This window comes from Mauremys reevesii, linkage group 5 (genome assembly GCF_016161935.1).
Source record: "Mauremys reevesii isolate NIE-2019 linkage group 5, ASM1616193v1, whole genome shotgun sequence".
Taxonomy (NCBI): domain Eukaryota; kingdom Metazoa; phylum Chordata; order Testudines; family Geoemydidae; genus Mauremys; species Mauremys reevesii.
In genome coordinates, this window is record NC_052627.1 from 128,674,050 (window position 1) to 128,698,477 (window position 24,428).

Here is a 24,428-nt window from a genome sequence, read left to right on the forward strand (position 1 = left end):
TTCAGTTTGTAATAAACACAGGAGTCTACTGATGCATAACATACTAGTCCATCTATACTGGAAGGAAATTGTTTATAGTAATATACATGACATATTATAAAAGGTGCTTTCAGGCTTGCGGACCTTAAGAAGAAGGAAATGAAATAATCTGGTCTCCTTGCCTTTCTAAGCAATACTTCTCACTACTACTGGTAGGCTATCTAAAGTACTGTACCATTTTGACATTTTCCTCATGACAAAAGTGTGAAGATAAAAATTACACTGGGTCAAACTAAATAGAATCTGTGAAGGTTTCATAATCAATATAACCAGACATGGCCCAAGCACAACTCATTTATAGTCCATTGAAATAAACTCTTATTTCAATGGCACTGCAGCATCCCCAACAATAATCAACAGCATAATAAACAGCACCCGTAGTTAATATTCCTAGACTTGCCTCCTGAGCACAGGCCTGTATAATTCATACAAATGAAACAGAGTTAAAAGATCCCCTTCCTAAGAGCATGTCTCCAATAAACACTTGTCAGAGCTACACAACAAAGTCCGCCTTTCAATATTGTTTAAATATGGAGACCAAAGATTCAGAGTCTTTTGAACTAGCTTCCTTAGGTCATCAAAATGCTACATTCAATCTTCCATGTTGGAGAGTAAAACCACCATATGGCACCTAAACTAAACATGATCAGGTTAAGCACTCTCAGCCCAGTGGCCCCACAACGTCTGTCTGAATGGTTATAATAGCAATGACAAATAAGGCACAAGGGAAAAATGTTTACAGTGCTCTTAGATGTAAAACAACAGCACTGGTTCCGTACACACACTGTGGCCCCTAACTCTGAGAGCAATCACTTCGCTTGCTCCTCTGTCTTTAAGTCTAACAAACAAAAAAGAGCTGGGGGTTCTTTGGGGCTGCTAGGGCATTAGGCCGTTTAATCTGTTCTGTACTTATGATAATGCCATAACTTCTTTCTCTCACACAGCTGCAATATCTTTCAAGAGCGAATTCCTGAGAGACCATTTTTTCCTACTTGTGACAATTTAATACCGTAATATTTATCCTGCTCTTGAGACCTATGAGCTGAAAGAAATGAACTTTAAAACGATACCTCTAGAGAGCTGACAAAGCTTTACATACAAGTACCTTGAATCAAATTAAGATGTAAGCTCTCTCTCATTGGAACAGTAATTAAAAATGCGACAGTCAATAAAAGTTTATACTCCACGTATGTCTCAAAAGTTCTGTAAAATATCACCACGGCCAAGGGATTAAAAGAGACATTTAAGTCTCATATTGATTTAAAAAAAACCAAACTTTAAACTTTGTATTTTACATCCTTCTGAAGGGATGTAGATCAAAGACATGACTGAAACCAATATTCTCTAAACAAGCTGCGTGTGTTATGTACCTGACGTTTATTTCTTTAAACTCTCCCACCTCTCACAACACCAGAGTGCAAACTGCAAGATCATTAACGAGCATGTTTATAGCTCTTTCAACAGTGGGAATTACATTAACACAGGGATGGATTTCTCCTTTGTAGGATGTACCCAACAGGAGTGGGCTCAAGAAGGGGAAATGGGCCAATTGGGTGGAACAGTTCACATTGCCAAACTTTTGGGGATTATAGGAAAAATCTGTATCTCTGTGTGCTACTCTGGCCCAGAGTATCTTGCAGGATGAAACTAATGCCATTCCCACTCTCCATGGATACGTTGGAATTCCCGTGACTAGCAGACTTTCTCCCATTTTAAGGGGAAGAGAAGGATGGCTAGAGGTCACAGCTGCAGGTTTGGAGGGGGGTGATTAGGGAGGGTATCTGCAAGGATATCCTCCTCACCTACAACCCCCTCCTATGGGTTTTCCATGGTAGTGGATGCTCCAGGTCCTTCTTCTCTTGGGGGCATTTCTCTGTCTTTCTGTCTGTCTGTAATGGAATCATTTTTGAATGCCACATCTCATCCATTCCAAATTTTCAGGGCATTGTCTAGGTATCAGTGGACAGAACTCTTTGGTTTTGGTGAAATTTGGAAAACTGGAAGGGGCTAATGGGCAACTCACGAAGGCCTCTGCATCTGGGTAGCAGGCACAGCAGTGTCGACCACCTCTGTAATTGTCAATAAAGCAAAGAACTGGTTTCTGGCGGCCAACATAACAATACTTCCCATCTCAGCTTCGCCCATCTGCCCAATACAGTTTAAAAAGTTAACATCCTGAATGACTTATCTCCCAGACAGACAGAAAAGTAAAGAGAATGGTGTGGGAAAGGGGGCACACACAGAGCCCCTAAAATGGGGGTCCCAGTATGAAGTGTATGGGGGCCATGAGCAATGGGGGAACACACAGTGCCATGGCATGGCTGGAAAATAGGGGACAATGGTATGGGGTTGGACATGGGGAACACACAGAACCCCTGCCATATGGTGGATGGGGGAAATGGGGAAGCACATGGAGCCACTGCCATGTTGGATAAGGGGGGTATAGTGAGGAAGGAGTGAATGAGGAGGAACATTGATTCCCTGGCATTGAGGGAGAACTGGGGACAGTGGAATGAGGGATAGAGACCTGGAGTGAACACTGAGCTCCTGGAATGCGGCAACAAGGGGAACAGGGTGCACACAGAATCCCTGGCATGAGGAAGGGGTGGGGGTGGGGTTGCATGGGATTCCTGAAATAGAGGGGGTAGGAGGGGGGGTGCACAGGGAGATGGGGTGGGGATAGAGAAATGCAAGGAGCCCTGGCACATGCAATGAGCTTGGCCTACTGAAGCAACAAAGAGTGTGAACTTTTTATTGCTTTTAGCCATCAACATTCTACTGCAATCATCATCTGTAGCCAACATTTGTTTGTCCCAGATGAAGACATGGGACCGTTGTACCTTCTGGGGTTTTCTAGGGTTCTTAGACTAGTTTACAGATTTCCCATAGTGTGAAAGGTACACACATCAAATACAGAAGGATGTGTGTAATCCCCTTTTAAGTAAGGAAAACAGTGAGGAGGCTGGAGTATCTCAGCTCACCTTGGTGTTTTTACCTGTGGCAGCTGATGCTACTATTACTTAGGTGGTTTGATTTCTGAACCAGTGAATTAAAGGGCTGCAGTGTCAGCTTCATTCAACTGACAATGATCTTACCAAATTGACTGGTGCTGAACAAACAGCCTGTCTTCAGCCACTAGATCACAGCACTAGTAGAGACTTTCTCTAGAGGGTCCTTAAACCACCCGGATAATTTGTACTGCCCATACAAAATGCTACTGATTGACTGATTCATATTATATATTTATTTGTTTGGATCATTACCTGATCAGCTACAGCTCGTGCCAATTTGTCCATTCTAGAGCCTGCTTCTGCAATCTTCTTGGCAGCATTAATGACATCAGATGTATTCTTCAATGGCCCTTTACCTCTGGAAAGAACAATATGGTTATACTACAATCTAATTAAATCATGACACAGTTGCAGTGTCCTAACTCAGTGTATGATTATTTATTTTATGAATGCCTTCCTAATTTACTGCAACTTCACCTTGGACTTAACTACTAATTATACGATAGCTTGATTAAGGAATGGGTCTGCTATATTTCCTTTCACATACAAAATGCCTCGCTAGCAGTTTAATTTGATGGTGCCTTCAAGCACATGAACTATGTTTAATAGTATGTGCATTTTTAAGTGCTCATTAGGAAAATGTCCCTGCAGGAATACAAAACTTTTTAAAAATTCTGTTATTCCCAGACCAGTGCTTAACACCAAGTCTGCCAAGTCTAGTGCAGAAATGTCACATTAGGAAATCTCTTCTCTTAGATTTCTGTCATAAAGCTGCTAAACTACCTGAGGCATAATTCAGTTGTGCTTAAATCCTGCTTGATTTTTTTAGAAAAACTTTACTACTAATCTGTCTGTCTTGATATTTGTAAGACAACGTAAAAGACACAAGTTCTTATAAATAATGATATCACCTAATTCTTTTATAGTGATTTTCACCCGCACATCCCAAAGTGCTTTACAAAGGAGGTCCACATCATTATTCCCATTTTACACATGGTGAAACTGAAGTGCAGAAAGGGAAGTGACTTGCCCTAGGTCACCCAGGAAACCAGAGGCAGAACCAGGAATTGTAATTGGTCCTGAGTCCCAATCACTTTAACAGTGACCACCTATGCTTTTATGTCACTTATATCAGGAGATCAGCACATCCGGCTGTAACACACTCCAGACATTTGGGAGTTATTCCATTTTAACACCACTGAAGTCACTGCAGGCAAAGAAGATGCAAAGGGTTTGTTTGTTTTTTAGTGGAAGATGTTGAAGGAGGCTTTATTGAATCTGGTGTAAACAGAGGCACTAAGGTCCACTTAGACTTTCTTTTAATTTACTCCAAACATGACAGTGATTTTACTCTCATTTTCACATTATTTCTCATCTTTTGATGTTAGAAACATCCAATTACCAAACTTTCAGTTTGAAGATTAAGGTATTAAAATGTATGTAGCACGTTGCAGAGAAACCTTTGTATTCTGGTCCCTTGAAGAAGTTATCAGATCATCACCTCTCCCTCCCCAGAACTGATGGCAAGGCATGGGGAAATTTTCATTCTGCTTTAGGAAAGAGAGGTGAAAGATCCAGACCAAAGAGAGATTTTTTTTGTGTCCCTCTCATGAAGGGTATAGGGGGATTTTTCACTCCTTTCCTATGAAAGACGGGCAGGGGGGGCTAGACATATTGTAGGGAGAAGAGAAACTCAACTCTCTAGAGAAAGATCCCTACATGATTCTTCTGCCTAAGGACATGATTTTTTCTCTATAGAATGCAGGAAGGAATAATAAGGCCTCAGTGGGTTTGGGCTTTTTGTTTGCTTGGTTGGTTGTTTTTTGCTTTGCGGAAGTGTGGCAAAACATATCCAAATCATGAGCTTTGGAGAGGATTTTTTTTGTCATTCACTCCCCAAGATAGCAGGGATTGTAGCACTGCATAGATTACTAACTTTAGGAGGGTGCATTTAATCTCTTGTATAATGGTCCCTCTGGCCTGATTAACAATGTGGTTGGATATACACAAAATTGATTTTGTTTAAATGATAATATTAATTAATAGCCCTTTGATGCACTTTAATTAGAACAAAATATTAAAGCAAGGAAAAAAGTCATTGTTATTGACAAGCCCTGATGAAAGTTACTTCTGGATTAAATCAAGGGTTGCTTGTTTAAAGAAATTCAGTCACTAGAATGAGTTCAGTGGATTTTTTGCCATTATTCTTGATTGACATTCATTGCAATTAAATGTTGAAAGTTCAGCAAGTCTTGTGCATTTTGACTCTTGCTAGACAAAAGGTCATTTGAGGGCCTATCAAGTCACACATTATCCTTGCTGCACTACTTCTGTTGAAATTAAAGATACACAAATAACTAACAAAAAACATACACATTTAATCTTAAATGGTGAACTGTTGAAAATGACCAGGTGAAAGGAACTATTTGGGCATGTCAGTAAGCTGGCTTTCTGTCTCCCCGTCCCCAAACCAACAAGTCACTAAAGAGTCTCAAATATGAAACTATTTGTTTGATGTTCTGGCTCGTTGGTAGGAAGTAAAGCACCTCTGTGACTGATTTCACTGGGCCTACTCATGTGATTAAAGCTAAGCATGTGGTTAGGAGCTTTGCTGAATCGGGATGGAATTGCTCTTGTGCTTAAGTGCTTTGCTGAATCAGTGTCTTAATGCTGAACAGTGTTTAAACAATATTGAAGATCTCCTTCGTGTTAAAAGGCAAATATACAGGGCAGTGATTATAGAACCAGCAATATTAGAATTGCTATAGACACATTACCTAAACAGAGTAAATACACTCAATGTTCCTTAAACGCCATAATCAAGAAACGACGCAGGGTTCCAGAGGAAGCACTCAGTACAAATTATTTTGTGCTTACCTAGTAAAGTCTGTCATTTCCATCATAATCATGCACATCTGCTTTGCCAACACAATGATGTCATTACCACTGTCGTCCCATTTGGCCACCTCAGCATCCAGTTTGCTCTTTTCTTGGTGGAATATCTCTACCTGCTCCGCAATCTTAGCCTTCTCCTCCTGGGGCAGTTGAGCCATGATAGCCTGGATAAAATGTAGAGTAGTTGCCCATGAAAAAAGGAAGCTAGAAACCATTTTAGTTTCTAAGGGTCTAATCTGAGAAGGTGCTGAGCACCCACAACTTCCAGTATCTTCAGAGGGAGTTGAGAGTGCTAAATCCGTCACAGCTGGCACTCAGCACATTTTAGGATAGGATTTTAGTTCTAAAAGCTGTAAAGCCAAATGGTACAGATAGTTTCTTCAGAAAAGGATCACAGCTATAATTTCACAGTGAACAAAAAAAACCTCACAGGGACTCCATACAGAATAGCAGAAAGCAATCAAAGCTTACACTGTATAGTGCCAGACCCTCACCTGGTGTAAATCAACATAGCTCTACTCACTTCAGTAGGATTACACTGATTTATGCAAGCACAGGATGTGGCCCTGGCTACAGTGAAATCTGACATAAATGAGTCCAGTTGTCTTAAGTGGACCAGATTGTTTAGGATAAGTTATAGCAGAACCACATGACAAGCAAAATTGAACTGGAAACCTCACAGGTGTGCTTCAGAATGGTCTCTTAAAACAGGGCTTGCCTATTAGAGTTGGCCTTTAGTACTGATTTCACTGTCAGAGCATTCACACTATTAAACATTTTTAAATTAAAGTCTATACATTTTATAAAATGGTCCAAATTTTGTTTTCACTGTATCAGCTATTTCAAGAGTAACTACAGCATATTCTTGTAAAACAAGGGACTTTTATAGTCCTTATAAAATCTTTGCAAGTTTAAAGACTGTACATCTATGACATTGTAGACTGAAGAGAGTGGGCAGAAGCCACTACAATCCAACTAAAAGACAGGATTTTTTTATTATATCTGAAACTTTAGACAGATCAAAAATGAAGGAAATACACACAACGAAGCAGCCCCGTAGTTTGGCTAAGCTTCAAACACCTCCACCTCTCTCATATCTCACTGTCAGTCAGAAGCATCCTGGCTTTCTACTTAACTTGAGGTTGAAATAAGCCATGGCATGCAAGGGAATATGTTTAAAATGAACTGAATGAACATACCTTTCAATAACGTTTAGTGGTTTAATTGGTTCTTGGATGATATGCAAAATGGCACTAAATAGGTTGATTCTAATTTGCCTTGACTATCAACAAAGGAAAGGGAAAATTACCAAAAAATGGCAAAATTATGAAAGTTACTTTTGAAGATCAAATGGACACTTCCAACAATGATTCTCAAGATGAGATACTATTTGGCTTCAGGGTTCTGAAGACCACATTATGCATTTAATGGGGTGTGACACATTTAAGTGTCATTACATTTTTTCTTGTTTATGTCACTTTCAATCAGCTGAAGTCTTTCTCTACATATTCTTAAAATGCTCTTGGCTTTTAAAAATTCATAATTGACCTTTTCCAAAACTGGAATTAAAAAAGGTTATCTATAAACAGTAGATCAGAAAATGAGAAATTTGCAAGTTAATCAAATTAAAATTCAACACATGAGTTTTAATTAGGCCTTATCAATGTAACTCAGCGGTTTCAAATGTTAACACATTAGTCTTTCCACAGAGAAATGCAGTGTAAGTTAAACTCTCTCTTCTCCCCCGCCCCCAACACTCTAGAACTGATGAATTCATTGTAACTAATGGGACGTGAAAATAAAGTTTGGTATGATCAGAAAGCTAAGAAGGCCAATCTGTATTACTTGTGTTTGGTTCCTGTCTTTGTGGACAGTCTAACCCGAGCTTCTCAGTGCTGGTCCAGTATGTCTTAATGACTCTGTTTCAGCTGCTGATGCATTTCTAAGGAGCCATACCCAGCAGCAAATGCAGCTTGTATATTCAAGTTTTATCTCCCATCAAAGACAGACACCAAGCCGTTCCACTGAAATGCTAATAGCATTTACAAAGTAGGCATATTATACAAATCTACTATAGCCTCTAACTAAAAACCTAGCTTTTCTCCAACAAGGAGTCCTGTATGGCACGATCCTCCAAGAGGCTGAGTACAGTGGAACAGGAGGGTCCAGGGGGCCATTGCCCCATCACTATTATCCTGCCTTAAGGGTGAGCGACGGAGGTGGAGGGGGCAGACAGGAGCGAGCGGGGCCTCGGGGGCGGGGGGATGGGGCTCCAGGGAAAGAGGCAGAGTTGGGGGACGGGGCCACCGTTCAGGCACCAGTGGCCCCCCCACATCTCAGGAGCCTCTGGAGCTTCTCGCTGAGTAGCTTCAGCTCAAGGGGTCACTCAACACAGTGGCTTTTGCGGCTTATCACACTGATCATAATCATCTCATTTTCACCCTGTCTTCCTTCTGATGCTGCTGTATCCACCCACTGGTTCTTGCCTTATACTTAGACTGTAAGCCCTTTGGGGCAGTGACTGTCTGTTATAGTTTTGTCCAGCACCTACCACAATTGACAACAACAATAATAACCATAATAGGATTTGAGATTATGGCTGCTAGGTGGATTAGGCCCTTAATAAGGATGCTGTGACTGTCCCTATTTCTCCTAATCTAAATCTATTTTTTTTAAATTCTAATTGTAATTACTGAAAGAGCAGCATAATCCCACTGCCCCAGGTTTAGCCATGAAAGAAATAAAGACAGAATCTCAATCAACTAAAGAGCACCAGGAAACTTTTTACACTTTAGTTTATTTCAGCGTTCAGTCTTTCTGCATGTATTAAACATTATGTCACACTCTTTAAACCATAAAAACCTCTCTGATATATCTGCCATGATTCCTGGGCAGGCTGCCTCTTCTGAGACCCTTTGCCAGTGCTCTCCTTTCAAGTGACGGGCCTGTTCCTCTACTTCTCCTTGGAGGGGACCCTGTGATCTGATCACTCTTTGACAGGGTCTCTGGGATCCAATCTTCCTGGTTACCAACCACAATACCTAGCAGGCCTAACAGGTTTGGCACCTGCAAATGTTTTCCCCCAGGACCCGGTGGTCAGCAATAGCATGCGGTGACACAGAAGCAATATATATTTTTTAAAGTAACATTTATTTGCCAAAAGGTTCACAGCACTGAGACATGGATATAAAACAACAAAGAGCTCTGTGTGCGCACTATTTTACCTACCTTTGGCATTCCCTTCAAGGTAGACATGACATAACCTCAGTGCCTCTGTTCTGTTGGAGACCAAGTTACAGCCTGCTTGCTGCAGACCCTTGCTCTTCCTTCAGTCTGTGTCAGCCTGCAGCAGCTGAGAGCTTCCCCCTTCCTTTCGACATCTTTTGCTCTCCAGATTCTAAGCCTTGGGAAACAGCTAAGCAGGGTTGGACCTATAAGTAGCTGTAGTTAACCCGGCTATGGTGCTTTGGTGCTTTTTGGGATGCTCCCCATCTAAGTTATTGTGTTTCCAGTTTGGTTCCCCTGATAGCTCTCTTTTTATCCATCTGAAGAGTAACCCACCCACCATAAACAAATATATAGAGGCATGTACACTAGTAATAAAAATAAAACAGATATTTTCCAGTTCTCTACAATCTCTCTCCACTGCTCCTGTACCAGGTTAAAAAAAGGGAGAATTTTAAACTCTTTCCAGTCAAATACATGTTCATGTGGTGTGTTAACAACACAGTATTCACTTAATGTCTTATCTGAACTGAGCAGCCTACTTAGTAAAAGGTAAACATTAATCAGAGGATGGAATAATCCTGAGGGTCAACCAACTTCATTTCTCCAGCATCTCTGACCCCTGAAGCACTTGTCCGCTTCATTTGCAATCGCCATGCATAAGCTAAGGTCACAAATCACAATGTCTCCAGTTTATCATGATATAATTACTCTGGTAAAATTACATTGACTCAGTAACAAATGTCTTCAATTACAATTAGATTACAGAGACTACTCAGCACCTTAAACAGCTTTCCTAGACACGTCAGCACACTGAGAAACACGACAAATGTAAGGTATCTTCAGATACTGCACATTATGTCCTTAAGGTTGGTTTGTTTGTTTTAAATTTCCTGAATACTCTCAGCTACAGTACATTCCAAATGTGCAAGGCCTTTTGCTATAGTTCTAGCTTGAGCAAATAACTGATACAAGACATCACATAACCCTGACAAAATCATATAATACACTTGGTCCAAATGTACTGCAAGCGAAAAGACCTAAATAAATATCTATACCTGAAAACCAAAATTGCCAGCCTCCTTGCTGAAGTGAACTCAAAATTTTTAAATCGCCCAATTAGCTTTCAGAGGCATACCTTTTCATTTGGAGCTGTATACAGAGTTGACGGGGTACAGGGATTTTATACTCACCCTTGCACTCTGCCCAGCAATAAGCTGGTCATCCTCAGTCTGAACACTCGTTCGGCTGCGAACATCATAATCTTCTTGTTCAAAGTCTGAATCATCCTCTAACTCTTCAGGGGTCTAGAAAAAGAGAGAGAAATAGAGAGGCAGAGGAGGGAATGATGATGAGCTTATAAAAGATATAGACAAACTCCAGTGTACAGTAAGTTCTTATTTCATCGACTACCTGCCCAGGAAACGCTGTTTCTTTTTTTCTTTTAAATTAACTTGGCTGCCCAGGCAGTCAGGACCTGAAATTGAATTGTCCTCAGAATTAAGTTGTTCCAACTCTGGCTTCTTTCACCAATGACATTCATCATCGCCTTGCTGTGATTTCTCTTAACTCAGTTAACATGATGAATGCGGTCTCATGAACGCATATCTTTTGGATATATTCACTGCTGAAATGCAATATTTCAAAATAATGCTAATTGGTCTATAAAGGGAGACTAATACTATTAGAGTGCCAGAACACGCTGCATAATCTTCAAGAGAGAAAGTAAGTACCTGGGAAAAGGTACCCAACAGACTGGTAGGAAAAGAGAAGTCCTCAAAGCAAATGCAGGGCCGCCCCTCAAAGGAAATGTAGATGATCTGGTCAATTATTTTTAAAGCAGGTATAACGTTTTGAAACAGGTCATCTTGGTGGTGATGGAAACTAAACACTCTGCATAGTCCCAGGCCTTTGTAACTTACTTCTTCCTCAGGCCCATTGAGTGGAAGATTGTTAGCTTTCATGGCATGCTGTGAGATACACCTTTTCTCCCTTGCCCAAGAGAATTGGGTGTTGGACAGGGCTGGGCAGTGGTGGTACGAGCTCTGTTGGGGGTCGCGTGGGGGAAACCAGTTAGTTTTTGTTCTATTTATGTTGTCACTAGGTTGTTTGATCTAGTGGGTATATTTATTTATTAGTGCAGTTTTACAATTGTTTTGCATTGGTTGGGTGCTCTTGTATTATAGTTTGGGGGGGAACACAATGACTAAAGAAAAATATGTCAATACATTATTAATATTTTAACAATACCAATATGTAACAATATATTGGATAATATTGAACAGTTAAGAATATTGCTAGGAGCTACTCTATCCAAATAAATAATCATAATAACAATACAAAACAGAGAGATCACAGGTGTCATTGGTGAAATCTTCCCCTCACTGCCCTATAAATGTGACTCATCTTTAGAGCCCTGCATGGATATAAAATTTGTATCCATGAGGCACAAACATGATCTGCTGATGTAAAGTGGATATCTGCAGATTTGCTGGGCTCTAGATACAGAATTTGGATCCACATCCATCCACTAGCCGGAAACATATAAAGCAGATATCTGCAGATCTGCAGGGCTCTACTCATCTTTTAACCTGGAGGTACCACCTCTATGGCAGAAAGTGTCCACATTAATATATTCAGTACTTGGGGGCCTTGTTGCAACTGCCAGCAGAGGTGCTAATCATTGTCAGTTAAGAATATAAGAAAGGACATACTGGGTCAGACCAAAAGTCCATCTAGCCCAGTCTCCTGTTTTCCGACAGTGGCCAATGCCAGGTGCCCCAGAGGGAATGAACAGAACAGGTAATTATCAAGTGATCCATCCCCTGTTGCCCATTCCCAGCTTCTGGCAAACAGGCTAGGGACACCATCCCTGCCCATCTCGGCTAATAGTCATTGGTGGACCTTTCCTCCATGAACTTATTTAGTTCTTTTTTGAACCCTGTTATAGTCTTGGCCTTCACAACACCCTCTGGCAAGGAGTTGCACAGGATGATTGTGATTGTGCTTCCTATATGGTTATGTGCACATGACAAGAAGAGGGAAACGGGGCCATCTTCACTTGACTTATAGAGTGAGAATTAAATATGGGTTTTGACGTTGCGCTCTGAAGGAAGAAATAACAAAATATGACAGTGTGGAAATGAAACTTTGGCAAAATCATTTAAGGGATGCAGGTACAATTAGTGCATGTAACAGGTTAGACAGAAGATAAAGTGGAGTTGAAAAATATAAACTCTTTTCTTTTCTACTACTGGGGAAATTGTTGACTGCTACCCATCATTATAACATCCCGCTGTATGGTTCTGTTAATACCTCCATTATATGTGCTACAGTCATCTCTCATCTGCCTGACAGCTAGACCATGACATTAAAATCTGCCCTCAATAAGGAATAGTGTGTAACAGAGCCAGTCCAGGAGCAAACCAGAGAAGGACTTGTACCTCAGAGTCCAGCTCTTCATCAGCTCAACCCTTGCTCTAAGTGCTTTTTCATGAATCAATTTATTTCACATGCACCATGCTCTTAGCCAGCTATTGTAGCTGTCAAAAAGAGGGCGGAGCCACAGCTCCTCCTCATTCCTGCTCCTCTTAACTCCCTCTACTCCCAGTTGCTCACAGGTGGACAATACTGGGCAAGTAGTCTCTCCTCTACCACCCACAGCCAAAGTTGCAATCTGAGCAGGGTAGTAAGGAGGCCTTGTAACTACCCTATGCAGCCAAGAAAGGGCTGTGATAATCTAGCCCTGAGAGAACAGCCTGGGAGAACAATCAAAACAATGTGGACAAATGACATCAATTTAGGGCACAGGAGGAAGTCTGTGAAAGAGGTAAGGCATACTCAGGAAGCTCGGCATTTAAGTGGCTTAGGCCTATGAAAGCATTCTGAAAGAAAACACAGCTGTTTCTTTAATATTGATATTTGCTGTCTTACAAACCACAGTACTCAAAAGAGGGAAAAACATCTAATTTGGTTTAGGTGGTGGGCTTAAAAAAAAACAACCTCCCTCCCATCCCAAAAAAAGAACCCTAGTCATGCAAAACAAGGGACACTTCACTTTAATAGCAGTATTTTTGTGTAACGATATTCTACAGTGGTTATATGGAACCTAAATATCTCCTCCATACACATCTCAGATCTAGCCCCAAGCTAGATTTACACATCCATCCCTTTTCTGTTAAGAGTTTTCAACTCTGGAGGATGAAATGTCCTCATTTTCTTCTGAAGCTGATTCTTTTCTGCATTAAGATCAACAGTAGCAATCAGCTAGTTTTAGGCCCACATTTGAAATTTATCTACACATTTTTGCATGTGCCCAACTTCACACCCACCACGTCAGGTATGCACAAAAGGGTGAATGCACTTTTGAAAACTGGGGCCTAAAACTGACTCATCGGCTGACTCTTTAGGTTGTAATTTACTATTGCAAAATTGCTTTCCCACAGCCTGATCTCTTAGGTATACCTCTGAACAGGGCCGGCTCCAGGCACCAGCCCAGCAAGCAGGTGCTTGGGGCGGCCAATGGAGAGGGGGGGCATGTCCCTCACTCCCTCTGGGAGTGAAGGACCAGCTGTTGAATTGCAGCCAAAGACTGGAGTGGCGGTGGTAGATCTGATCACGACTGCGGCTTTTGGGCTTTTTTTTTTGCTGCTTGGGGCGGCAAAACCCTGGAGCCGGCCCTGCCCCTGAATGCTAACTCTCTCTTCAATTTGCTTGGAGACAAGGCACAGGGATACAAACCACACTATTATATAACATGTACTTTGACTTTTAAAGTACACTCCTTACGCAGGGTCTTACAAAAAGTATCATGGGGTCTTTAATGTCTGTGCACAGCAGACAGGATCTTGTTTTTAAAATCTAATCTCCAAGGCTCCCAACAGTGTCTGGAATGTAATTAATCTACTTTGGAAGAATGAAGGACTGATTAAATCCTGTAAGGATTTGAACCTGTTGCTATTCTAACACTGACAGACCCCAGTTGACAGCAGGCGTGATAGAACCTGAGACCTCTTGAACTTAGTGCATGAGCCTCTACTGCATGAGCTAAAAGCCAACTGGCTCTTAGCTAAGGTGGTAGAACAGACTCATTTTATCTCTCTCTAAGTGGTCTCTGAGTGGCCTCATCTAAATGCAACTAGATGGACAGAGCCCCACACCCAGGAGGTGTGTGGGTTACACTATAGGCACCAGTAAGACACCCATATTAAGTCCAAGTTGCATCAATTGTTGGAGACAATCAATTGTTGGAGACAAGCAAGATCAGGCTACATTAGCAAACTGCAATGGAAGCAAAATAAACTTCAGCAATATGAGTTTGTTCTACGTTCCATGTGGCCCCACCATAAACCAGAGGGAAAAATTGTGCATCCATCAGAAAATAAAAAAAAAAGTCTATATGAGCAGATTTGAAAAGGGTGTTTGGTTTTTTATCAGTTTAAATATATTTTATAAAGATAAAAGAACCACCCAGCCATAGTTTTATGTGTATTTGACAACTGTAACAAATGCAATTATTATAACAAATCCAGCATTGCTGTAACTCCAACAAGCCAGTCTAACCCTCCTAACAAGAAAAAAAGAAAGACAAAAAATAAATTACCCTATTCTCCCATCAATAACCACACACCTTCAGAATATTCCTACTCTCCAAAAACTAGGGGGAATACAAAGGTCTTGGAGCATTCCTTGGAGGGTCAAATCTGAAGTATTTTGGACGAAGAGGGGACTAGTTCCATGACTGAGAGGCCCTAATAGAGAATGTCCTGCTAGCAGCACCTTTGCTGACTGGAACATTACCTGATACTGGCAGTCTCGCAACAGATCTTTGGCTATTTAGAGTCTTCTAGCTCAAAACCAACACATTAAATTAAACCTGGAAACCAACAGGTAGCCGATACAGATCACAGAACACTGGTGTAATATGCTTACAGACACACAGCTTAAAAAGCTGGTGATCAAATTCTGCACCAGCTCCACTTCCAAATAAATTTAGGATGTAGCCGCACAGATGATCGTGAAAGATTCGCATCTGAGAGCAAAGGACTCAACGTCCTGGCCAGTCAAACATGAAAAAGATGCCGTTGTAGCAGTTGCTAACCGTACAATGGGTTTCGTTCCCATAACTAAGGAAAACTCATAAGTAGCTATGAAAAAAAACCAGTGTGTAACAGGATCCCTAGACAGTGATAGATGACTGAATTAAGTTATTTTCTATCTTCATTTTAGCTACCATAATTGTATTCTTACATTTATGCTACCATCAGTATTTTTTCAAGCTTGGAAGAAGGATTTTTTTCTATACCAACTATATTAATATTCCCCAATAGTATAATGGTTCTCTTTTCTCTTCCATAAGGACAATAAAGAAAAAATAATATTTCTTTCCCTTTCTTTAATTTATTAAAACCAGTAATACAAAGAAAAACTAGTTTAAAATAACTGGATTTATTTCTTCCATGGAATGAGAGGACTATCTCAGAAAATTCCATTCTTCTGCGACATGCACATGAACAATTACTGTGGGAATGATATTTTTTTCTGTCAGATGCTCCGACAAGATTACAAGTCATTTTAATCCTGGGAGAAGGTTTAAAGCACAAATCAGAGGAGTATGTGAGACTAACTTCATCACTGGGTAGAAATACTTCAGAGATTGTTTTTAAAGTAAGCCTTCATAACTGTGCATTTAATTGCAATACAAGGTTATTTCCATGATCCTGTATCTCTTACTATTATTATTGGATTCTGGGTCTCTTGTCATTACTATATAATAGTTTGGAATGTATCTGTTTGGTACCTAAAGGACAGGTAAATTTACAAGAAAATCCTACTATCTCATTGTTGGCAATCTTATCAGAGGTCAAGACTGATGTCTAAAGTACCCTCTTATTCATATAGATGGACTCCTCATGTCATGAATGAAGCAAACCAAGCAAGGCAATGTGGGAAAATTAGCACTGCCAGTACCCAATATCATTTACAGAAGTCAATTTCTCCTACCTTGCAGTTGGTTGGATGCGGACGCTAAAGAAAAACTGTTCAGACTGAAAAACACATTTCTGTCTGACATTTTGTACCCACTATCGCTATAAATAAGACTACTCCTGCAAAGATGGACCCATGTAAATTTATATCTTTGAGTTACCCCATTGAACTCGCAAAATAATCTATCCATCCCTCCGTCTTTGCTCTGACAAAACAAGTGTGAGTTTTGCCCGACTGAGGAATGCCCATCTGGTTCCATACCTTTGTTAAAGTTTGGAAGGAAGTTTTTACCCTGACCTCATAAAGTGCCTCTGCAGAATTCACCAGCTCAGATTACATGCAGCACTGAAAAGCAGCAGAATGATACAATTGAAAATGTAAATTGGGATATTTTCATAGAGCTCACAAGGCCTGCATGCTGATCAGCTTTCCAGGCTAGTGGTTAACATGTCAGTAGGGTAATAAGGAAAAAAATAAATATGATGTGAATCCAGAATTAAAAATGGTGTTTTACTGCTAAGAAAAAATCTAGCTCTTTCCACTGTAGGAGTGCAGGTGGCCTTGGTAATACATCTGGTATAATCCTGCTGTGCAAGGGGAGGAGCTGGAAACCAGGAGCTTCTGCAGGGGGTAGCTGAAAGGCTTGATATCTGTGTCAGCTTATACAAGGGGAAAGAGGACAGTCAGAGGTGGTCTGATCCTATAACATAAGCATCCTCTAGCTTCCCTCTCATGTGATGGGGTTGCATATGCCTGTTGTTAGGAGGAGGATTGCCTCTGCAAGCCTACATTCCTAGCTATCTGGGTTTAACACTAGGCACTGGAACGGAACCTAAATGCATTGCAAATATAAAGTTAAGCATCTAAATAGCTTTCATTGCATTTGTAGTATATAGTGGCAGATGAATAATAATAAAAAAAAACCTGACTGCCCCCAATCCTTCCAGGGTTTTCATCAGCGCCATGTTATAGTCACAGCTACCAAGCATGGTTACCAGCTTGCTGAAAGCTGCTCAAAGTGAGGGCTGTTGTTTCAACGCTGCCAGTTGGTTAAATAGGGAATTTTTTATTTTGCTGTGTTTCAGATTCTTCGAAGTGTTTTCACTGCTGCTCTGTTTGCATGGCTTTCACTGGGCCTGAGGCCTGATCCTGACAGGTCCTATGAGGCCACACATCCCTTTGTTTACAAACAGGAGCTCAGTTATTCTTAGGGCCAGGCTCTTTATGATGTGGCTGTGGTGACACCAAAGAACTAGGCAGACCTAGTCTCTGAATTAGTATGTTGCTCAGCTTATTATAAAAAGGATGCCTGATCAAATTGATTAGCTAGTCAACATTCAAATGGCACTTTCTTTACCTGCATAAACATTTTAAACCATCCTTTTGGAAGTTCTGTGGAGCAGCAAGGTATTTTATTTACTCATTTAGTTATTAACAATACCTACCTCATTCACCTAGATGCATGCAGAGATTAACAATAAAATAGTCCATGCAAACAATTACGTTCTTAACAAAACAATTGCACTAACACTGAAATAATTCTATTGTACTAGGCCTTGTATCTACAGAGAAATGTGATCAAATCCTACCCTGGATAATTAACAAAAACATCTTTGGTGCATCTTTTCCTATTTCCTTGGGAACACAGAGCTACATAAACTAAAACCTATGCAACGTCAGATATCAAACTCTGTTCTAATGAGGCCATAGACTGGAAGAATAGGGTGCAATATGTTACAATTCAGGCGCACAGACAGCTATTTGTGAAACCTAGTAGCACGACATACAGCTGCTACTGCTCCTTAACTTTAACAAACCTCAGACTCACATACAAGTGTTAAAATAATCTAATCTCTTTACTAACAAGATCTTTCTGCTGTACAAACATTTGTCCTACATTCATTTCCATGTCAAATGATTCTTCTTGATTATAAAACAATGTAGGTGCCAGGCAGCTTTTATATTCCTCTCGTCTTCTATGATACTTTCCTTTAAGCGCCAACTTTTATTTCCCAGGTGCCTTACATACCCTTATCATCAGAACAGCTTTCCTGATGTCACGAACTCCATCATAAACCAAGCGGGAGGCATCTATGAATTCATTCTCTTCAAATGGCTGTGGGACATTCGCACTCAAAGCTTCAATGGCAACCTCAACTTGTTCAGCAAAACGTGGCATAACTAGATTAAACAAAATGAAAGGCAGTATGATTACAGACCTTCTTTCATGTATATTTTCCCCTGCCCTTGGGCATAAATGGAACATGCTGCTGTCATAGTTTCAAGACATTGAAAGAAAGGTTCCCAGACTGGATTTTTGCTGACTTAGAGGCGTGCAAGGCTTTCTGTCACATTTTTGTGAGAGAAAGAAAACAATGTAGTTACCTGTAATTATATGACAAAGAATTAACAACTCTTTAGCAAAGAATGACTCTCTGTCATTTTAAAGTCTCTAACTAATTTCGTATGTCAGTTAAGTATATCCAAAAGCATGCCTAGAAAATTACAACTTGGAATTTATGCTAATACAATGTTATTCATGCAAAATGACCAAAATGTGATTTTGCTATTACTCCTATTAATTCATATTAGTTAACAAACCATAGCGTAACTCACAATGAATAAAAAGTCCCCCTCCAAAAAAACATTCTTAGACTGCAAAAATGTGGTAAATGATATTTCTGAAGGTATGTAAGAGAGCACCCTGGTTCTTCATTATAGTAATGTTTACATGATGAAAGATATCAGTGGCTGTAAGTTAACAATCCCTTCCAGGTATTAATGACTGGGGTATATGTATGCTCTAAGAATACACACATAATGAATATATTCATTATTTATTTATTTTAGTGGTTTATAGGCATTTCTATAGTTTTTGTTACTGGAGTAACTGTAAAAATCTTAGCGTGCTTCCCCGCTGGTGTTGCCAAATTTGATTTGGCGTATTCTTGGAGGTTTCAACACATGACATAAGTTTTAATTGAAAGATTAATTTTTAATTCCTGGGGACTCCAGGAAAATCCTGGAGGGGTGGCAACCCTATTTCCCGCAAGCACTTACCATGGAGCAAAAGACTGTCACAAACAGTCCCTTGAATTCACAGTCATTGGGTTCTATGCAGGGTAGCAAATGTTCCCAGAACCAGGGCTGCCCGGAGGGTGGGGCAATTTGCCCCGGGCCCCGCAGGGGCTCCCATGAGAGTTTTCAGCGGGTCTTCAGTGGCAGGTCCTTCAGTGCCGCCGAACACGACTGGATCGAGTGAAGGTCCTGCTGCCGAAGACCCGGAGCTTCTTCCGCTCTGGGTCTTCAGCGGCAATTCAGCGGTGGGGGCTCCTTCTGCTCCAGGTCTTCGGTGGCAGTTTGGCAGCGGGTCCTTCACTCACTCTGGGACACGCTGCCGAAGTTCCCCGAAGACCCGAAGTGGAAGGACCCCGCCACCAAAGACCCCAGGCCCCCTGAATCCTCTGGGCGGCCCGAATCAGTTCTTTTTTCAGCTCAGGCCAAATTCTACATACATTTAAGTACATGAGTAATCCGGTTGACTTCAATCAGACTATTCAAATGATTCAAGTTAAGCACATACATAAATGTTTGTAATATTGAGGCCATAAATAATATATAACAAATATAAGCAATGCATGACCTGATCAGTTCCCACTGATTTCATGGATTGATTTCATCGATTGAGGTGAATAGGTTTATAAATATTTGGCCATCTTTACTCACATATAGATAATAATTATTTATTATTTGAATTGTGGTAACATGTAAGAGCTCCAGTCGTTGACCAGGACCCTGTTGCACCAGGTGCTGTACAATCCAATGATAAAAAGTCAGTTCCTGTTCCGAAGACCTTACAATAACATCTAATCCTTTTTCTGCTATTTTATTCTTTTTCATCCCCTTTATTTCTCACCACAAGCCCATCTTGCAGTCTGTATGCAAGAGAAACTCCCATCAATACTACTGGGAGAAATGATCTCTTATACTTAGAAGAAAAACCGATAGCAACCACAGACTCATCTTTTCCATTTCTGAGCTTTATGCATGATTTAATTTATTCATTCTAATCTGAATTTGGCACGAGAAACTCTTATATTAATTGGTATTCATTAGACACGACTCGCTTTAGTGGAACCTGTTAAAAGAATAAATCAACTCAAAATACAGTTTATTCTGCCAAACCCCAAAATATATTTCATGTAAGAGGATAGTGGAGCTTTCTTTAATACATATAAGTTAGGGATGGAAAAGACCTATAAGGTTACCTAGTCCAGACAATGTAGGATTCTTCTCCACTATATATCTGAAAGCTTTCTCTGATTCACTTTGAAGTGAATCAAATTAAGAGGCATCTACCGCTTCCTTAAGGAAACTAACTTGTGCACAGCCAAAAATTGCTCATCGATGGGATTTTTCCCCCAACTGATCCCACATATGTTTTCTTACTACTTTATTTCTCCGTTGTAATTCATCCCCCTGCTTGTAATATATAATGCAATTTATATTTATAGCTGGGCTATATTTATTTATATAGTTGTTTTTTTTCTTAAAGCTTCACTTGATCCATACACTCTGATGCATGGAAATTAAAAAAGATGGAACTCTGTAATGTGTATTTCCGGCTAGCCTGGTCATAAGAAGAGACTCACTGAACTTGTAGCTTTACATATGTGGACTTCAGAGCATATTACCTTGGAGTATTTGTAAGGGATTATTTTCTTGATAAATCATGACTGCTCCTCTGGTATCATGGAAATATGTACTTTAAAACATTTAAAAGGCATCTGCACCTGCTTTGTTCAGCAATGTACATGGTAAGAAGCACTTCTCACCAGAGAAAAGCTGCATACTGAATTTTTGTTTGAAACTCACATATTTACCCAATATACTGCAACAGAACCCATTATTATGCATTTCTTAGGACTAATTTGTTAAAGTGAGCAATAGCTCTGTGATAGGCCACACAGGAGCTAGATTGTCCTCACAGGAGCATAGGGATCATTGTGTCCACACAAATTCTTCAGCTAGTGGAAGCATGTTACCCACATTAACCCAGTGAAAGTCTCTGTTCCCCCTATGCTAGCTGAACCGTGTGTAGAGGTTTATGGATCTGCTACTATTGTCTCTAAGTTAAGGGACACATTTCCTTAGCTAAAGCAGTAGGGGTTCCCACCTTTAAATTCAGAGGTTGTTCTGGGTTCAAGCCTCACAGATGGTCTCTCTCCAGGTGGTAATGCAAATGAGGCAGCAATTGGAGAATTAAGGCTGGTAGCTCAGAGGCTTTATAACAGACTCATAAACATCTAGCCACTAGAGAGGGACAAAGCGACATGTTTTGTTACCTTGGGAGGCACCCCTGTGTTCTACCCCTCTATAAGCAGCAGGGTTTAAAGACCTTTTGGGGTGGCATTAGCCAGAAGCAGTCCTTGCACAAAATACACAGTTGTGGTTGGCTGCTGTGTGACAAAAGCTACTTATACCCTCTCAAACCATTTGTACTCTGCCACACCTGGCCAAAACTGTCCCTTAATGTCAACTATCACACCCACTTTAATTTGCCTTTTTTTAAATGCAGAAAGTTATTAAACTAAATTCAGAATTGATTGCCTGACAAAATGCATTTTTAAATCGATGCTTTAGTTGTGGTTGATGTTGTTGGACAAGCACAAAAAACACAAACAAATAATATCTTATTTCCCATTGTTTCTCTAGCCATACATTATTGTTGAGCACAGTAACATGTTTTGGAAATTGAAGCAAGAAACTCATTGCTCTCCAGTTCAGGCTTTCAGGCCACACTTGAAAAACTCTGTGACAGTGATATTTGGCAAGTACACACCTTTGTTGCATCTATAAAACCCATATTCTCCATTTCAGTCTCACATCTGTAGAGACTAGGATTTTCCTCTGCAGACAGCAGAAGTCAAAAGCAAAATTCAGCTGGAACCACAAACATTTGGATCTGGATTTGAAGTTCATGGGTGAGTGAGACAAGGGATTGGTTCAGTTTATTTAGTATATAGAAGAGGCAAGACACCGATTCTGAATTCACAGACAAATCTGAATTTTCTCAAAAGCTCAGGAGAAATCAGATCAGATCCCCTGGGTTTTGGTTCAGGCTGTGATCCTGCAAATACTTACAAATGTGCTTAACTTTAAATATGTGAGTAATCCCAATTGCTTCAACTGGCATTAATGACGTGCATAAATTTAAGCACATGTGTAAATGTTGCAGGACTGAGGTCTGTTAATAGGAACACAGCAAGTTAGTTGATCCAGTAGATAACAGTGTAAAAGCTTTTCTGCAAAGGTGGTTTCCAAAAAACTCCAAGTAAACCAAATTACAATAAATACAGAAAACGTCTAACGCTGATATTGTAGAATTAAAGAAAAGTCAAGAAAAGCAAAAGTTAAAGTCCTCCCAGCAATGTTTATGATGCCATGTTGCACATAATTGTATGTAACCCCTATTCTTTTTTTTTCTGTTTCATATGCAGATTATGAAACTTCTGTTTATTTTTCCACATGTGTACTATCCAATACACAAGATGTGCAAGATGTCTGAATTAATTTTGACAGAAAAACTTTAATATTTGTATTTCCTGACATTTTAAAAAAATGTGTTTTAACTATGCCACTTTTTTTTTTTTGGTTTGAACACAATATTGCCTTCACCTTAAAGTTATAGTATCATTTTTGTGATTTTTCCTGATATACTGGTGCTAATTCAATTCTCTTTCACAGGAAGCAAATTTACACATTTCTAGAAACAAGCATAGGAGACTCAAGTCACATAACAGAGTTATTGCTCAGGATCAGAAATATAAGCTTTGTTTGAGAACTTATCATTGATACCATTAGAACAATATCAGTTTAAGAAATTTACACAGTTAAACTGACTGATTTCTATCTACAGAACATATATGGCCCTCAACACCATAATACATTAGAATTACCATGAATCTTGGCCTTCCCAGACCCATGCTAGTGTTCTAACCACTGAATCACCTTTCCTTTCTATGATTCATAGGTTCTAAGGCCTGAAGGGACCCCTGTGATCATCCAGTCTGACCTCCTGAATAACATTGGCCATAGATCGTCCCCAAAATAAATCCTAGAGTAAATCTTTCAGACAAACATCCAATCTTGATTTTAAAATGATCAGTGATGGAGAATCCACCACAACAGTTGATAAATTGTTCCAATGGTTAATTACTCTCACTGTTAACAAATTACACCTTATACACGGCTCCTGCTCTGAAACCTTATATCCAGTATGACTTTGTCTAGTTTCAACTTGTTCCACACACTGGACCATGCTATACCTTTTTCTGCTAAACTGAAGAGCTCATTATTAAATATTTGTTTCCCACATACCCACATAGGTACTTATAGATTGTAATTAAGTCACCCCTTCAACTTCTCTTTGTTAAACTAAATAGATTGAACTCCTTGAATCTATCACTATAATTCTTCTAATCCTTCAAACATTATCATGGTTCTTCTCTGAACCCTCTCCAATTTATCTTTCTTGAATTGTGGACATCAGAACTGGACTCAGTATTCCGTCAATGGTCACTCCAGTGCCAAATATAGACGTAAAATAATCTCTCTACTCCTACTGGCGATTCCCCTGTTTATGCATCTCAGGATTGAATTAGCTGTTTCAGCAACAGCATCACACGGAGATGTTGGTCATGTGCAGCTGGTTATCCACCGCAACCCTCAGATCTTTTTCAGAGGCACTGGCTCCCAGGATAGAGTTCCCTCATCCTGTCAGTCTGGCCTACATCTTTTGTTCCCAGATGTATACATTTACACTGAGCCATATCAAAATGCTAATTGCTCCATAAAACAACATAGTAGATCCTGATGGAGCCCTAGATGCAACAGAAATGGTGTGGTTGTGCTGCTGGGGGATGGATATTTGGGAATCCTACCAAAGGATTTACATTTGCATAAAGAACTATAATTGTGCACATCATATGGATGGACCACAATTATTTACGGTGGTCAATGGGGTTATCATCAAGAAGTAAGAGGAAGAGTTTAAAAAAGCAAAATTCCATGAATGATCCACTGCCTAATAAATTATTGCCTTTGGAAGATAAATAACTGTCCAGCTTAAAGGGGGATATAGTGCACTGATGTCACGAAGCACAGAAAAAAAAAAGTTAATTCAGAATACAGCTTCTCCTTGTCTAACTGGTATTTTCCTAATTATTAATTTACTTAGCTGAGAAAACAACAGTCTATTGGGAAATTGAA

General features: G+C 40.0%; 1 protein-coding gene and 1 long non-coding RNA gene across 12 annotated transcripts in view; one reads left to right on the plus strand and one right to left on the minus strand.

Annotated features, from left to right (window-relative positions):
• CTNNA2 (catenin alpha 2) overlaps window positions 1-24,428 on the minus strand; it is a 750,149-nt gene that overhangs the window by 38,147 nt on the left and 687,574 nt on the right. For all 9 annotated transcript variants that reach the window (XM_039539873.1, XM_039539874.1, XM_039539878.1 and 6 more), the window contains 4 exons: window positions 18,187-18,338; window positions 10,364-10,477; window positions 5,928-6,109; window positions 3,303-3,408 (listed from right to left, as the gene is read on the minus strand). In XM_039539873.1, coding sequence (XP_039395807.1) covers window positions 3,303-3,408; window positions 5,928-6,109; window positions 10,364-10,477; window positions 18,187-18,338 — 554 coding nt within the window. The remainder of the gene's footprint in view (window positions 1-3,302; window positions 3,409-5,927; window positions 6,110-10,363; window positions 10,478-18,186; window positions 18,339-24,428) is intronic.
• The window catches only part of LOC120405929, a 95,048-nt gene that overhangs the window by 12,790 nt on the left and 57,830 nt on the right, over window positions 1-24,428 (plus strand). The window contains exon 4 of one of the 3 annotated variants that reach the window (XR_005598995.1): window positions 984-1,170. The exons of 1 other annotated variant lie outside the window; for it this stretch is intronic. This is a non-coding gene — a long non-coding RNA (uncharacterized LOC120405929). Of the gene's footprint in view, window positions 1-983; window positions 1,171-24,428 lie in introns of those variants that run through there. One more of the 3 variants, XR_005598993.1, reaches the window with a different exon arrangement.